Genomic DNA, 16,232 nt, shown 5'->3' with positions numbered 1-16,232 from the left:
CTGGAAAATTGGACTGGCAGGGGCACAGAGGTCAACCAATGAAGTTCTCCTGATTTAAAATGCCTGCTGACAGTCAACAGAGGACTGAGATCACCAAGTACTTCCTCCCCTTCCACCATGGAGCCAAAGCTAGGAATTTTGAGTATTGTACAAAATGAAGATAGCAGAAATTTCTGTATAGCTCTGAGCCAAGCCTTGTTTTTGGTAAAAACAAGGGGGGCAATGATATATGGCCTCGTACTTCTCTGTGTTTATATTTATTTTTTTTATAGAGCGCGCACACATGCCAAGGGGCATAGTCAGGAGATGGTCTGTGGAATGGATTGAGAAATCCTTTTCACTGGAAAACATTGGCTAATGACAGCTGAAATATTTTGTAGATGTCTGTTCTGACAAATTTTGGAGTATTTGGCTTCTTAGGTGAGTTCCTAGTGATCCACTGGCCATTGTACAGTCTCTTTCACATGTTTTTAGGCAAAAAAAAAAAAAAGTGAAAGATGTCATCCCAAAACAGAAGGAAAAATCTTCAATATTTTTACAAAATGAAATGTTTTTCCATTCAGACTTAATTGCAGCTGATATCTGGTGAATTCTAGGCAAAAGCACACCATGCCAACAGGCCCTACCAGTGCCTAGTTTTTAAATGGATTTCACTCCTAATCGATTCTGTGTTCTTTGGCCAATAATTAAACTTATTACATTACTTATCACATACCACACTCGCCTTTTCCCCAAAAAATTATACTTCCAAATTAGGGTGCATGTCTTAGGCAAATTTTCTTTTATTAGACCAACCAAATAGTTGGAAAAATTGTGCTTTGCAAACTTTTGGGCACAAGCACCCTTCTTCAGGCATACAGAGAGTCTGCTAGTGAATTGTGTGCTCTCCTGCATAAAATAGAAGCCAAAACAACAACACTAAAGCATGTCTTAAACAAAGAAGCTTATTTTTCTGCCCAGAATAGAAGCATGGAGACACTAAGCTGACTGCTGCTGCTTTTCCTTCTCTTCTCCCCAGCAACTGCATTGAGGAAGGGGTGGAGTCCAGTGGGGGCTGACTGGTGCAGAAGTGGGGTTGTCTGTGATGCAGTTGCACCCTGCTTTGACTCCTGCTCCACCCAGAGTTTAAAACCAACTTCCCAGCAGCAGCAGCGACATTTTTATTCAGTCAATTGACTTCATGGCTTATTATAATCTGTGTGTCATGCTAATTGCTGTTCACTCCACAGGTGTTAATGACCCTCCCTCTGTTTGAATAGTCTTCATGTTCCATTGATCAAGCTAGACTTTCTTTAATAATTTTGCTGTTAGCTACTCTTGGTCATCTCCTCTTCTCCTGTTTCACAGCCCTGCAGACTATGTTAGCTCTTTTCAAAAGCCAGTCTTCAGCAACAGCTAGTTTCAGACTTTAGCTTAGAAAACCAGAGCTACTGACAGTTCAGATGTGAAAAGGTTAATACTGTAGCTTAAGCAGGAAAGAAAGAATGAATGGGCTGAAAATTAAGCTCTAGCCCTGCTTTATGCACCCATACCTCTGCTAAATGTTTTTGTCTCTATTCTGCCTTCCTAAAATCAAGGGCTGTTTTATATTTGGAGGTGTGGTATGAGAGAAACTTCCCCTTTGGTACCTCACCCCCTGCTGCTTTGAGATAGGGGATTTCTCATGCTAACTTCCCTAATACTGACCTTTTCCACTAGGAAATATATGAGGAGCCTCAGGTGTGATCTCTGCTGCAGTCTGGTTTGTGCACGTGTCCTGTTTCCCTAAACACAGTAGGCAATTTGCTGGGTCAGAAATCCTTAAGCCTGGCTTTTCAGTGGATCTCATACCTGCAGCAAGTCTACTAGTAATTTTACAAGAAAGAAGCAAAATTCAACATGCTGAGACCTAGAAGCAAACACCCCTACTCCAGGCCTTTGTTTAAGCCAAATGTGCATACTGGAGAGCGGCTTGACCACTGCAGAACTTCCTTACCCAGGAGAAACATCCCATCACCAGTCCTCCCGTGCAATATAAAACAACTTAACAAGTAAGAGGCAAAATTCAATTGCCATCAGACCCCTCTGAGGTAAACAGACTGCTCCAACTTTTATCTGAGCCTAACTTGCATAAAATTAACTTTTACACCCAGGAGAACTTATACCTTCCTCCAGTTCTCCTGTGCAATATGAAGTTTAATTTCCAGCTAGGGAAAATGTTACAATCTTTGCATTCTCCTTTGCCTGAGGAATGGCACATGAGCCCAAAAGCTTGCAAATAAAGAATTTTTTTTGCATCTATCTAGTTGGTCAAATAAAAGACATTGCCCGTTTCACAAGAGTTCTGACTATTTAGACTAGAGGCAGCCAGGGTGCTGACAGGTAGTGATTAAGGTCTTGCAGTATGATTTGAAAAAGAACAAGGTGGCATGGCATCCAGGCTCACATCTATAATCAAATGAGACCTGTTTATCTAATGAGAAGCCCACTGTAATGACTTTCATATCCTGTACTAATGTCATTCACACTGAGATGGTAAGACTACCACAGTATGGCATCCCATGGAATTTCATGCTGTACAACAGGAAGCACAGTACTCAAAATATGGCACGGCTGTGTTCGTAGAGAAAAAAAACCCCCACAGTATTAATAAGCTTGTTTCAATTTTTTTATTGACATATCCAATTGCTATTTTTGTGCATTCAATTTAAAGTTATTCAGATTTCTCAACTGAAACAGATGCACAGTAAGAAATACTCCCATATTTTGCATAATTTCTTTATCATATTTTGCGTCACTTTTTATCACTGCCTTCCTTCATTAAGTAATACAGAGCTGCAAACTGCATGGTAAAGTCATACATTTCCTATTCCAATAGTTTATTAAAAAAAGTTCAGTTCAAAATAATTCTAACCAAACACCCCAGCTTACTTTCACGTACAGAACTGTTACTCCAAGACTACACCATTAGCTGGGACATGGTCCCTCATGCTTACTCTGCTGAACATCTGATTCAGGATTTAACTGGTTGGTTTGATTTACACCCCCTTAGCTGGAATGGTTTTTAAAGTGAAAGGAAAGGCTCTATGTATATAAATTTAGATTAACAGAACTCCAACAGAAGACAACAGTAGTGCTGTCTATGGCTCTTTAAGATAGTAGTAGGCATCTGTCTCTTGAGACAATAGAATTATGCCACATGAGACATCAGGTTGCTTAATATAATCCTTGCTTGAAAACAAAGTGAAACTGGAATCACCTTTCCAGGGTGCAAAAGCCAGGGCAGTGCGTATAGGGACACTTGCTGGAAAGGCAGGTGCCAGTATGTTTGGAATTCGCTTCGCTGCACGAGCTGCCAGAGCAAAGATCATCCATTTGTCCATCTATCAGGGCTTCACTCTTGGACTGGCTGCCAATCAGGGTTAAAGAACCCAGCCTACCCTATCATGCAGCAGACTTCAGTTCCACAACTTTTTGGTAGCATCTCTGCACCCCGCCACCTGGGGTAGTCATAAGCTGTGACAGGAAAAAGAAGGAAGGCATATTTCTTAGCACACGCTGCATCCTTTTGAGCTACAACCTGGTAACCAGATATGGGGAATGCTGCCCTCTCTTCTGCCACAACGTAAGTTGAACAAGGTTTGCAGAGAGGAGGCTTCTTGCCAGAACTGACTGTCAGGGCAAGACAACATAGAGAACTAAAGCACAGGACACTCCTGCTCCTGGGTGAGGTGGTATTTCCACCAATACCACCAGACAGGAACCTAAAGTCTAATATGAGACTTAACCTTCCAGTTCATATTCAGGGAAAACTCCCATTAACATAGTGATTAAAACAGTGCTGGGCTTTAGCCTGGGACATTGATCCATTCCTACTTCTTTTGTCCATTTTTTAGAGAGAGGAGGAAGGAAACCAAACAACACTCAGCCTACCTAGTCCACCACAGAAACTCAGTTTTCTGTCTTCCATTTTAAAAAGTGTAGCAGTGGAGCACAGATACGGATCCATTGCACCTGATTTAATCCTCAAGGCTCTTTAAGATACAAAGTTAAAACATCACATTCAGCCACCCTGGTTTCTTTGATAAAGCAAAAAGACATCAAACACCACCTAAAGAAAACAAAGAAGAGCATTCTAATAGCATAACTGCTGGCCTGCACTATCTTATCAGCCTTAAGATACCATAGTAAGAAATTCAGTAAATATATGTCAATATATAGCAATATTGTACATAGCTATGAGGTCACTTGCAAAAGTCTGTAGCTCAGTTTTTCTCTGCAATTGTTTAAAGAAATAGTGCTACATTCCACTTTACCACAAACTCTCCTGTAAGATCAAATGGTGGGTGGGTCTTTTTTAAAAGCCCTTCCAGTTCACCTCTTCATGAGCAGTACATTTCATACTGGGAAATTTTTAAGAATACACATCACTTATTTGGTCTAACCTATTTGGTCTAGAAGCAAGCCATAGATACTCAGTAACTATTGGGTTGGTTTGCACCTGTGATGTGGTACCACAAAGTCCACTGCAGCTGAGTCGTACTCACACTTCCCAAAGCTGTTAAATTGTAGATAAACAGAACAATGATCGGTTCTCAAATTAAAACTCTGTAAATTTGTAATCCTAATTAAAAGACATCACATTCACAAAGGATCCATAGATAGAAAATCATATACAGTATCACAGATGTAGGTCTGTCTTTAATCATCTCTCATAAATATTTTTTTTAAAATGGGGAAAGAATAAAAAAAATTCAAGCTTTAGAAATGTAATGCCCTAATACAGCTGCAGCACTAATATTATTTAGTATTTACTTCAGACTGCTGCAGTAAAATATGTATTTCTTCAAAATATTGCTTCTGCCAACATTGCCTTGTATCACCTTCATTACAGACAGGAACTCCTTTTAATTCTAACTGCAATTCAGTCTGAGTTGCCATATCCTTGAAATTCAAAGCAACAGTTGCATAATGTTCTGGAGAAAGAGAAGGAACAACACAAGTAACTTGTCTGATAAATCAAGTGCCTTTTTTTAAAAGAAAGTTTTCATTCTTATACAAATAACAGGTTTTACAGATAAAGACGGCGCTCACAAGTAGGTATTGTGCCTCTGCTTATTGCTCTTACAAAAGCAAAAACCAACTTCTTATTTTAGTGAGGCCATTACCAAGAATGATACTGTGCTTGCTTATACACAAATCCAAGTTTAGCTCTATTTTTCTGGTATTAGGTCCCTTTGAAAATGCCACCCTTATGATCTTAAGACCCTTAAAAATGATAACAGAGACCTACCATCAGGCCAGTTCCTGCATCTCCATTTCATGACAATCCTTTGAGGGGGTAACTGAAATGATAAAGATGTCAGTCAGAAGTTTTTCATTAACCCTTTCCTTTTCCTCTAAAACAAGGAAACATACAAGGCACTGGTGTGTTTCCTTTTTTTCCAAAAGGTTGTCATATAATACTGTTCAATCTTTTCCATGAAGTAAGATTTTTTTTTTTTTTTTTTTTTTTTTAGTAAAGAAATTGTTCTGAATTTTCATTTTGGTGAGTTTCATTTAATTCAATGGTGAGTTCTTTTGCTGTATCTGACTGTTTTCCTGATGTTTTCTAGCAGACACTTTTTGGAAAATCCCACTTTTCATCTGGCTCTAAAGGTATCATTCACAACTGACCATATTCCTCTACATTCTAACTAGGGCAAACATTAGCTGTTGATTTCAGCTTTGATGGTCCTGACCACAAGATTTTATTGATGCGAGTGTGGGCCCTGGAATGTGCAACTGGGATTGGATTTTTTATTTTGCCCTTGAGGGATCCAAAATGGTGTAGGATAAACTGATCCCATCCCTCAGGGTTCTGCTCTGCCACCTCTCCTGTTCAATGTACTTGTGAGGCTATTGAAAGAGACAGTGGGGTGACCTGAGCTGCAGTAGTTTCCATAATCTAATGGTAACTCTGGCTCTCCTTTTCATCAACTGGCTCATTTAGGGGATTGAAAAGAAGCTGCCTGTGAGCTGGGTTAAAACAGGGCAGTCAAACCTTTGGTGTGAGCTGCAGTGTAAAATACAGACAGGAAAGGTGGCTCAGCCTGCTTAAGGGCAACCCAAAGGGCCAACCCTAGATAACACTATGGTAATTGCAAATAAAATGTTTACCAGCTTAAACTGAGGATGTGATTCAAGTCATTAGAAGCTAGAAGGTCAATTCAGCTGAAGGAAAAAAATTAAAGTTGTTACCAGGTAGTGAGTAGACAAGATTTTCCTCTAGCTTTTGTTTTTACTAGCTGCTAGGAGTAGTCACATCATTGACTCTGACAAAAAGCAATATTCTCAGGGGCTTGGCTCCATAACAGATTTTAAACAGAGGCACTTCATTTGTGTGTAAAAGGAGGATGCACTTCTATTCCCTTGACAGCGTACAAATGTTCACTCACAGGTTACATAGAGCGAGACAAGAAATGGGTGGACCCAAGTTCTGTTACTAATTTTTTGTTTAACATAGAAATACAGGTGGGAGGTACCAGTCTATTACATTTCTTTATCCCTCCCCTCCAGCTGCTACAAAATAGCTGCAAGAAAACTCAGCCAGGAACAGTGTAACTTCTGCCTCTGAATAGAAGAGGGATTATTTCTCCAGAGATCCACAACCTTCCCAATCCCTCCTTTTAATATAGAAACAATGAAACAATGGTAGGAAATTTCACAAAAGTAACCTCCTTCCCAGTATGACTCTTCAATGCAAGCTTCATCACATGAAGGGCAATGTAAGCACATTCATGGAGAAAAAAATAGGTCTTTCTACATGGCTATGATGCAATGAACTCTGAATGGAACTTGCATTAGAGAAGCTGTAGCCGTGCATAGGCCTATGCAGCATGAGATATGGGTGACAAACAGCGCTATAACTTGAATCAAACGCATGCTAGCCAAAGCATAACCAAACTGTATAACAAGTGTGGATGTCAGCTTGGTCAATTTCTGGGAACCTAAGTCAAAGTTGCAGGAATATGACTGAACTCCTGTATTACAATTGTATCCTAAAACATTAATAACTAAAGTGACCAAATGTATTAATAGTTATTTTGCTATAAGTGTATTTTTGCTTACATGTCCAACTAAGTATAGAGACAAAGGCAGCCTTGAGAATGGAAAAAGCGAAGCAGCCTTGTCAGGAGAACTGAGTAAGGGCCAAAAGACAAGCCATAAAGAAGATAAGAAATCTGTCCTTCTGCTATCTCAAAAATATAAATTTCAATTGATTAACATGATCTTGATTAAAGATCACCAGGTGATTAACAGACTGGGGTCACACACCTAAAAATAACAAACCTTAGCTAAGGTGCTCCCAGGGCCATTAAAATCTGGTTCCATCTAGTTCCAAAAATTCCAGTGAAACAGAAATGTAGATAAAACCAATAAGAGATCAATTATTAGCATGTCAAATCATAAACATTGGGCCTGGGGCAAACAACACGTTGGACCTTTCCCAAAGCTCAGCAGAAAAAAACAACTCAGCAAGGGTGTCCAGGAAAGCAGGGATGCCTGGCCAAGAGACGGTTTTTTTCCTGAATTCAAGTCTGCATAAACATTATCTTTATTAGTACCAATAAGTCTTTGCTATTGTGTATCCTAATAAAGCTTTTGTGTTGTGACTGGAATGGTCTCATTGATCAATTAATTTCACTCCTAACCACAAATCCAATCAAAAGTAACAAAGCTGAAACAGGAGAATACAGAAGCAGTTTAAAGTTTCATTAAACCCAACCACCACTAATTGTAGACTATTTAAAAGTGTCATTTTTAAAGTGCAAGGCAAACAATGCCTTAAATTCAACTTACCAGTTCCACATATTCACCAGTAACACAACCATTAAAGAGCTGAAGTCTTCCTCCTTTTTCTGCGTCAATCAAAGCAGGGCATTTAGAAAACTTCTGCACCAGCTAGCAAAACAAAAAGCAAACGTGATGAGAGGAACAGAATCAGACATTCCATTCATTCTAATTTCCTAATGTTGTGGCTAGTTAATGATAGATCCATGCTATGGTTCTCCATAGGCTGTACTGTGATGTTGATTTTTAAAGAGTATCCCACTGATTTATCATTGATCTCTCATAATCCTGTGTGTAAAGAAAAATATGATATGACTAAATGCCGGGAGAAGTAGTTAGCCACACTAGTCTTTAGTTAGGCAGAAGGTTAGACTAACTTATAAACTAACTAAGCCCAAGATGAGGGAAAAGGCAACAGCTGCAGGTTCAAATCTTGACCATCTATGCCTGAAAACTTTCTACCGGCCCAGGGCTTCTTTCAATCTCAGCCTGAGATGATTCTACTCTCTCCTTCAGTCTTCTGGAAAACATCTTGAAATACCATAGACCACAAGCACTGGCCTTCCTTATACTTTTTGCTTACTGAAAAAAATGAGGTCTACTAAAATTGATACTCAGATCATGAAACTTGATCTGAAACAGATCGTGAAACTTTAACCTTATGCTATAGCACATGGTTACAGAAGCAGTGGGATTATGTCACAGCAGCTGTGAAGTAGATCGTAAGTGGTGACATCCTGTGTGGTGTATATCACGCGTGGCCAACTTGCAGCATGTGTGTCAAGCAGCACAGGCAGCCTTTCTTTGTGGCATGTGGCAGACTGGGGAGTGGACAGGCGGCACAGCAGAAGAATGCAGATCATGCAGGGGAAGGAGATTAGAGTGACACTTGGGGAGGATGTAGGGCTCATTTGTGGCATACCTGCCACAAAGATTGGCTCCAATGATGTATGTCATGTCAGAAAACCAATATCTATTCCTGATCCTTCCGTAAATATTAGGAGTTTGTTTTTTGTTTTACATAGTTGGAGTCTAATTTAAAAGTCCTGTGAAATAGCCCCAGACTCCTGAGGAGGGCACTAACACAACGCAGAACCTTCTATTAATACTTTATAGCAGGCGCTACTGGAGACGGTTATAATATCAACCTCATATATCCAATACATAGAACCCCTCAGAATCCATCCATAAGCTGGAAATGATAATTTTCAACATAATTATAAAGCAACATTTTTCTTACTAGGAGACTGCAGAATCTCATCAGTAAAAGCTGACTGTCACTGGAATCCAAATGACATCCAAAGTACAACTTCACAATTTCTTTAACATAGCTTTCCATCCACCTTTGACAACAGAAGTGACAAGATTAAATCTTGTAAGCACCTCTATGGATGGATAAGCAACTGCTGAACACTAAATTCTTGGAAAGCTCAGAAAAAAAATTTTTTTTTCAACTCGAAAGATCTTGCAAGCAACATTTCAGCGTTTCACAGTTACTGCATCTAAAGGTGCCAACAGAACCCATACAATTAGCTCAGACCTGTCCATTTTTATATGAATTCACAGGGCTCAGAGAAAGTCTCTCTCAAACTAAGCAGGTTCTCCAGCAGCATATGTCATAAATTCTTTAGATCGCAGTACTAGTAGATACGAAGCAGCAGTACCAGAACAAATGTAGCTGGATCAAGTTATTTTTAATTTACTGATGTTACACTTCAATTGCTGCTTGATCAGATTTCCTGCCCAGAAGCCAGTTAGTACAAAGCAGGAGTGATTACTATATTTTTTGCCCCTTAAATTACTGATTTTGAATAAACTCTTAAATTAAGTAACTTTTCTTTCTGGAAAGGTTATCACAAAAAAAGTTACATGTGGCTTGATGCTCAAAAGTGCTACTTACTTCCTTAGTTGTAAAGATGCTATAAAGCTCCTCTGCCGAAGAGGCAAACATCTCTTTCATAAGAATTTTGACAGTTGGAATTTTTATGCCAATTGGCGAAACTGAATCCTGTAAAACAAACTCAGGATACAGCACCATGGTTATGCATGCAAAATCAAGGACTCAGAAGTTATGACATTCCAAGAGATGAAGATTTATTCATTCAACCTTGATACATATACACAAAGTAGCAGAATCAATGAGCATCTTTAATAGATCAAGTAGGAGTAGAACAAGTTACCACAGATTATCATGGGAACTGACAAATTCTTCTGATGACAAGCTCCAAACGAAACTGTGGGGAAATGAGGAAACCAGGCAAACTTTGGCTTCTTCTTGAAACTCTATTTGTGTCAGAGTATAGCCCAGTGATGACGATGGCTTTTTTCCACATTATTCCACGTTACCTGAGCACTACAAGGCCAGGCCACAGCAATAAGCAGAATCACATTTTAAACAACTTACTGTTCTAGCAATATGAATGCCTGCTGTTAGCCACAGGATAAATGATAAATTCTCCAGTTATCTTGTAGCATAACCTGGGGCCCAAGACCCCAACCACTCTGTTAAACTGGTGTAGTAATGGAATCCAACATACCTGCATAGTACTCCCATTCAGTTTTCTTTCAACTGCCAGTTCTTGGCCAACTGTACTTTTGGTTGGCAAGATCATTCCTAGGGTAAAATCTGTGATGAAAAACAGAGAGAGTGAAAAATATTGTGTATTAGAAAATGAACTACAAATCCAGTCAGCTGGGACAAGGGATACAAGGCACCTAATAACCCTAACTTTGAGGTCATGCTTTCCCCCACTCCCCCACGTCAAGAGTTACCAAGCAGTGATTTCCACTAAGCTGGTTTTTCCACTTTTCTAAGCTTCACCAACATCAAGGAGTTGCACCCGTTTACACCTAAAAGTTTTCTAAAACATCCTTGATACAATCTTCAAAAGTTTTGTTACAGAAATAAAAGTTACATGAAGTCGAGCATTGAGCTTTGTGCTTGGACAACTGCTTTGTAAGGTCTTTAGGGCAGATGTTGTATTTTCTTTAGATAATATTATCCTGTTTGTGATGGGACCTCTGAGCACTATGATGTGAAGATTTAACAAAAACTAGAAATAAAAACTTTGAATGTCTCAATTTTAGTGAGATTAATACCTTAACTGTAATACAGTACTACAACATAGGCATTTATGTTTCTTGTTTAAAGGCAACATGAAAAATTTCCACCAACGCAGATAGAAATAGACCTATCTGTTCCAGCAGGAAGACTGCACAAACAGAAACAATAGTGAGAGCATGAGAAAATTATCCACATTTACCTGTTTTAAGAGCTTTCAGATACTCCTTGAGTGCCTCTCTTACTTTCACAGTTCCTTCAGTTTTCATAAGATCCTTTAGCACATCTCCCTCTCCTTTCTTTTTGCTTATATTTATCTAAAAATGAAACATACAAATTTCAAGTGCAAATCTTCTTGCTTTGATTGAAAGCTACAGGGGACAATCTCTTCTTAAACAAAAGTAGTGTCTTTGCCATAACCATGCAATCCAGTACCAACCAACAGTTCAAGCAGATCTGCCTACTATATAGTACATAACAGTGGTGTCTGACTTTTTCAGCCCGTGGGCCAGTTCAGCAGTGCCAGGTCCGTTCACAGGCTGGATCTGGTCAATGAGCCCAATCCAGTTTGTAGTGCTGGCCCACGCAGAAACAGCCCAGCTGGAGCTCGGGAATTTGGCAGCAATACTTTCCACTACTTGCCCACCATCATGTTTCTAGATCTGTGGAGAGGCCAGATTACATTGGCTCCAAGGGTTGGATTTGTCTGACAGGATGGGGACTGAGCACCACTGAGGTTATTAAAGTTTCTTACAGACCAAAGTATCAGCTATACTGTAGGCTAGCACCAAGAAAATTTCATAAGGTTTAATATATAGCCAAATTCTTTTCAAATAAAATCTTGTAAATTCAAACACTATACATGCCTGATTCCTAATTAACAAGATATAAAAATATATAAGAACAGAAAAAAAAATTGTTTAATATTCCAAGCATAAATGAAGATGTCAAAAGAGAAGATAAACGAGTCATGTTATCATACCTGATATTCAGAGTTTTTTTTAAAGAAGTGGTAATATTCAGTTATCAGAAAATTAACCACCAAATTTACTGTCTTTATTTAAGAACTAGCAAATTGCCCATCCAGAATGAGGGAGTGGTAAGGGTGGGGACAGATGCTTGAGTCTGATGCCTCCACCCTTGCTTTGGGTCAGGGCTGGGGCCACTCCCTGCCTCCTCCCTGCCACGTTGGGCCAGGGCTGGGGCCGCTCCCTGCCCCCCTGCCCACTTCAGTCTGTGGCCAGGGCTGTTCCCCACTCCCCCCACCCCCACACTTTGGGCCAGGGCCAGGGCCTGCAACCCAGCAGCTGTGGCAGGGCGCACCCACCAGTAACCTTCCCTCCCTTTCCCGCTCCCTTCCCCCCAGTTACCCACCGCCTCCCCTCCCTGCCGACTGTTGTTGGGGCAAGGGGGAGGCGCCAGCCCCTGGTTCCAAGGAGCAGACGGAGGAGGGGAGCAGGCCCAGACCCCAAGCAGCGGGAGGTAAAGGGGGAGTGGGCCCAGACGGGGGGAGCACGGGGCTCCCCCCCCCCCGTCATTCCTGATGGGCAATTGGCTAGTAATATTAGAATTCGGGACCTGGAGTTAATATTTTGACACCTACCTCTGTATCATCCACCTCATTTTCTTCTGACAGGCTAGGAATTTCAACGTATCCTTTATGTTTCTCACCAGATTCTTTCATGGTGCCTGCATTAACATCATGAATTCTTAATTATTAAATTCTGTACCCCCCATAGTAGTCATATTACCTTTGAATATGCTTTTTACAGAAACACCATTTAAAACAGAAATAGTGATAAAGAGGAATTACTAATGCTCACTTTCTTTTTATTTTTTACACTTTTCCCTGTTCTGTTTATAAGCTTAGTCAACCTATCTGCTTAAAATTATTGGAAAAAAGATCTATGCAAATAATATGACTCTACCATAGCACCACTGGAGATGTTTAGTGCCAATTACCTTCACGCTCCTTTACCATAAAAGTAAATGTTATCTAAACATATATAATTGCTCAGCAAAGACTCACAGCAAAACCCAGTAACTGAGACATGTGGCTGTATCATTGATTGAATTCTTCCAACCACACACCGTTGTAGAAATGAGTTAGCTGAAAGGCACAAAAATTGCTTTGAAATTCTTCCTTGATTTTTTTCTGATTTCTCCTTACTCAACGGCAAACCTTCCTTTTAACATATTAGGAACAGATCTGTGCTCTGAACAAGCCAGAGCCTGAACAAGCCATAAAGGAGAGTCCCCCATCAGCATACAAATTCACACTGAACTGGGCAGAAAGAAAGATGTTCATTTGTTTCCTGTTAAGGGTCTGAATGAAAAGATGTATTTTCACTTCTCCTTTTTTTGTCTTTTTATCTATTATGACCAGAAGAAAGATTGTTGCAGAATGTTTACACTTTCGTGGAACAAGGCAAAAAATGTTCAATGGTACTTCTGGTCAAGCCTGGGAACTGTCATTAAAACGATAGAATACCTCAAAAAACAATTGTAATAACAATAACAAAAAAATACTACCTGGGAGGTCACCTTCTAGACACCTCTGAGATACGCAAACCCTAGTATTGCCACTTAACAAGTAAGGCAGAGGCATCAAATGGCATCCAAAAAACCCATAGGTTTCCAGTGCCAAAAATGGGATTAGTATTCATTAATTTTAAATTCCTAATCTCCTAATAACCCAAAGAACCACTACAATATGTTCAACAAAGCTACTTTAACATTAACAAAATTAACACTGGCTGTTCAGAGGGACCTTGACTGCAGGTAGCTTTTACAGGGCATATGCCAAGAACTGCTGAACCTCTCTCTCTGATAAATTTCTCTATTAAAATCCTTTAACACCACGGGAATACAAATAATGCTTTTCTCAATTTAAAACTCGATGTGCTTGCTTTAAATACATTTTTAAGTGTTGCTAGTTCTTCATTGTCCTTCCATTCTATATCCTAAACTGCTGAAGTAGATGCTTAATTTCTTGTAAAGCAGAACCTTTCAAATTGCAAGTAAATTTCAGATAGAGCAGTACTCTTTTTCCTACTAAGAAATGTTCATTTTTTAATGGAAGCTTGAATGCAGAATACTCTAGGAAGTAATTGAAGAGTGAAAGAATGGCTGCTTTAGGATTTTTGTTTTTTTAAGTAATGTACATTTTTACTTCTGATTGGTCAGAGCACATGCAGGGGAAGTCGGTCATAGATGCACCATTGAGAAAAATCCCAGCTCTTGGAGTTCAGTGAGACACTAGAATCTTCTAGTCACCACTTACAGAAATGTCTACAAAGAATTTTTTCCCATTACAGCAAAGTAGATGTAGAAACAGCTTATAGTTGATAGCTTTTTTTGTTTTGGTTTGGGTTTTTTTAGGAACCAAAAAAAGCATGCCAGGAAGAAAAAAATCATTTTTAAAGCATGTGTGGGAACACAAATTTATTTTGTCTTCTTTGCCTACAGCACTTCTGAAAACATAAGATGCCCTACCCACAATGACAGTGAAACACCTTAATTAATTATAAAATTAACTGCAGTATATTTTAGGGCTGAAGCTTTGCAAAATTGATTTTATATTGGTATCTTAAATCTATTTAAATAGTTTAAATGGTCCTGATTTAAATAATTCAACCCTGCACAATGATACTTTTGTGTTTCCCCATTGAATTTCATTTTAGTTGTACTCAATACCCTCTATGCTCAGATCTCAAAATGAAGACTGCTTTTTTAGCTCATCTTTCCAATACATTTATAAAGAAGGTACTCCCTGATCAATATGCACAAGGGTTAGGTATAAAATCCCCATTAACATTAATAAGAATGTCCCAAGTAAGCCTCTATATGCAAGATACAAAAGTTTTTTTTTACTCATATCTTTTACTGGACCAACTGCATAGTTGGGAGAGATGTGCCAGAAAGCTTGTCTAACATCTCTTCCAACTATCCTGTTGCTCCAATAAAAGACATCACCAAAAAAACCCAAACCCAAAACCTGGCTTTTTGCATATTTCCTGGACCATCAGAACTACATCACCACCCCAACCCTGCTGCAGGAAGGTTGTGCAAAACGCTGTATGCCACCCACATGGGATGGGAAAAGAGCTCCTTCAGCTATTGATTTCCTCACATTACCTGAGGAGAAGAAAAAAAAAAAAGAGCAGCCAGCAAGTATCCACTGCACCACTCACCACTCTGGGGTGTGGAGAATTAGGAGACTAGGCTAAATGCATTGCTACTTCCATCTCCTGCTGTAGCTGTTAAAGCCTAGCCAGTGACTGGGCACTGCAGCTGGAGAACGGTAACTCCACCCTTTCAGACTGCAAGCCCATGTATAATTTCTGAAGCATGCATTTTCATTCAGCCAAGCACTCCTCTCTGCGACTTGGGCCTTAAGGATGAAAACCCAAGGCAGCACACAGCCTCAGCAAAGAGCTACGGTTACACTGTGTATTCCTGCTTACACCACATTACTTTCTTTAATCTCAGTGCCCAGCTTCTTTCATCATTCTCTGTCCTCGATTTAACATCTTGAAATTATTTATCCTCATTTTTTAGTGCTTGTTCTACCTACTGTGTTGCAGCAGCTTATCTGTAAGAGGCCAATGGTGCTCCTCCAGGCTGTTTTTTTTTTTAGCTGTCACTGTACCCACGTTAACCTGTTACCTGCCAGTTCCTTGACTTCAAGACAATTCAAGAAAGTCACAGCGGGGAGAACAGACTGTAGCAAAAATGTCTGCTTTTTGCAGGGTACAGGTGATGGCTCCCAAATTCAGCCTGACTTAGGGGTCAGGACAGTGCCTGGTGGGGAGAAGTGAAGGAAGACAGACTCCCTCTGGGTCACGTTGGTTCAACACTGGCAGCTCACACTCCCTCGCCTTGGCTGCTGGTGGCATTTACACTTGGAGTTAGGTAGGGTGGGTGGTATCTTTGCTCTTGCCCCAAAGGGAGTATCCCTGCCAGAGCCAGGCAGAGACAAGTCATGCCCCCTACTCCAGGACACCCTGACCCGGCTGCTGTGGTCAGATTCACACCGTGCCTGATGTCAGGGCACGGGACAAGAGCCGGACGGTCCTGGATCGCAGGGCACTAGCTGACACCCAGACAGGGCTGAGCTTGGGGCATTCGACAACATTTTTTTTAAGAAAAAATGTTTGTTCTCTAAGTCAAATCAGCCAAATCAATTCCAAATCTGTGACTCGTTCAAGAACAATGTATAGCCCTACTACCAGCAAGCATTCTCCAAACCCACCTTGGGCTTCAGATGTTTCCAAATCAATTAGTGGGCATCCTATGTGCAGGCCCAATGGGCAAGATCTAGAGGGCCCCTGGGCTTGGGGTGTGAGAGGAGACTGAG

At 40.2% G+C, this 16,232-nt stretch overlaps 1 protein-coding gene across 4 annotated transcripts; it reads right to left on the bottom strand.

The window, feature by feature from the left end:
• Nucleotides 1-2,638: 2,638 nt before the first annotated feature.
• On the bottom strand, nucleotides 2,639-12,899 carry AHSA2P. Of its 4 annotated transcripts, none has more exons than XR_003091882.1 (8): nucleotides 12,477-12,899; nucleotides 11,076-11,190; nucleotides 10,350-10,438; nucleotides 9,713-9,832; nucleotides 7,822-7,923; nucleotides 5,273-5,324; nucleotides 3,913-4,955; nucleotides 2,639-3,495 (listed from the first exon to the last, which is right to left on the bottom strand). XR_003091882.1 is itself a non-coding variant. In XM_025192367.1 (8 exons), the coding sequence occupies exons 1-8, from the start codon at nucleotides 12,555-12,557 to the stop codon at nucleotides 4,080-4,082; spliced, it is 663 nt and encodes a 220-aa protein (XP_025048152.1). In that variant the 5' UTR covers nucleotides 12,558-12,899; the 3' UTR covers nucleotides 2,639-4,079. The 4 variants fall into 4 exon arrangements, 3 of the variants coding, with proteins under 3 accessions (XP_025048152.1, XP_025048141.1, XP_025048148.1); XM_025192367.1 differs by having other exon boundaries at nucleotides 2,639-4,090; nucleotides 4,863-4,955; XM_025192356.1 differs by having other exon boundaries at nucleotides 2,639-4,955.
• Between the last annotated feature and the right edge of the window lie 3,333 nt (nucleotides 12,900-16,232).

This window comes from Alligator sinensis, unplaced genomic scaffold, assembly GCF_000455745.1.
Source record: "Alligator sinensis unplaced genomic scaffold, ASM45574v1 scaffold219_1, whole genome shotgun sequence".
In the NCBI taxonomy this organism is placed as follows: domain Eukaryota; kingdom Metazoa; phylum Chordata; order Crocodylia; family Alligatoridae; genus Alligator; species Alligator sinensis.
Note: the sequence above shows the minus strand (reverse complement) of the source record. Positions and strands in the feature narration are given on the sequence as shown.

What these genes read in the sequence shown, in the direction of transcription:
- AHSA2P (XM_025192356.1), bottom strand. Translation starts at nt 12,557, where the DNA reads ATGAAAGAATCTGGTGAGAAACATAAAGGATACGTTGAAATTCCTAGC. An exon ending in ATGAGGTGGATGATACAGAG is followed by an intron (nt 11,191 to 12,476) that starts GTAGGTGTCAAA and finishes TTTCATTTTTAG; the next exon opens with ATAAATATAAGCAAAAAGAA. An exon ending in TCTGAAAGCTCTTAAAACAG is followed by an intron (nt 10,439 to 11,075) that starts GTAAATGTGGAT and finishes TTTTCATCACAG; the next exon opens with ATTTTACCCTAGGAATGATC.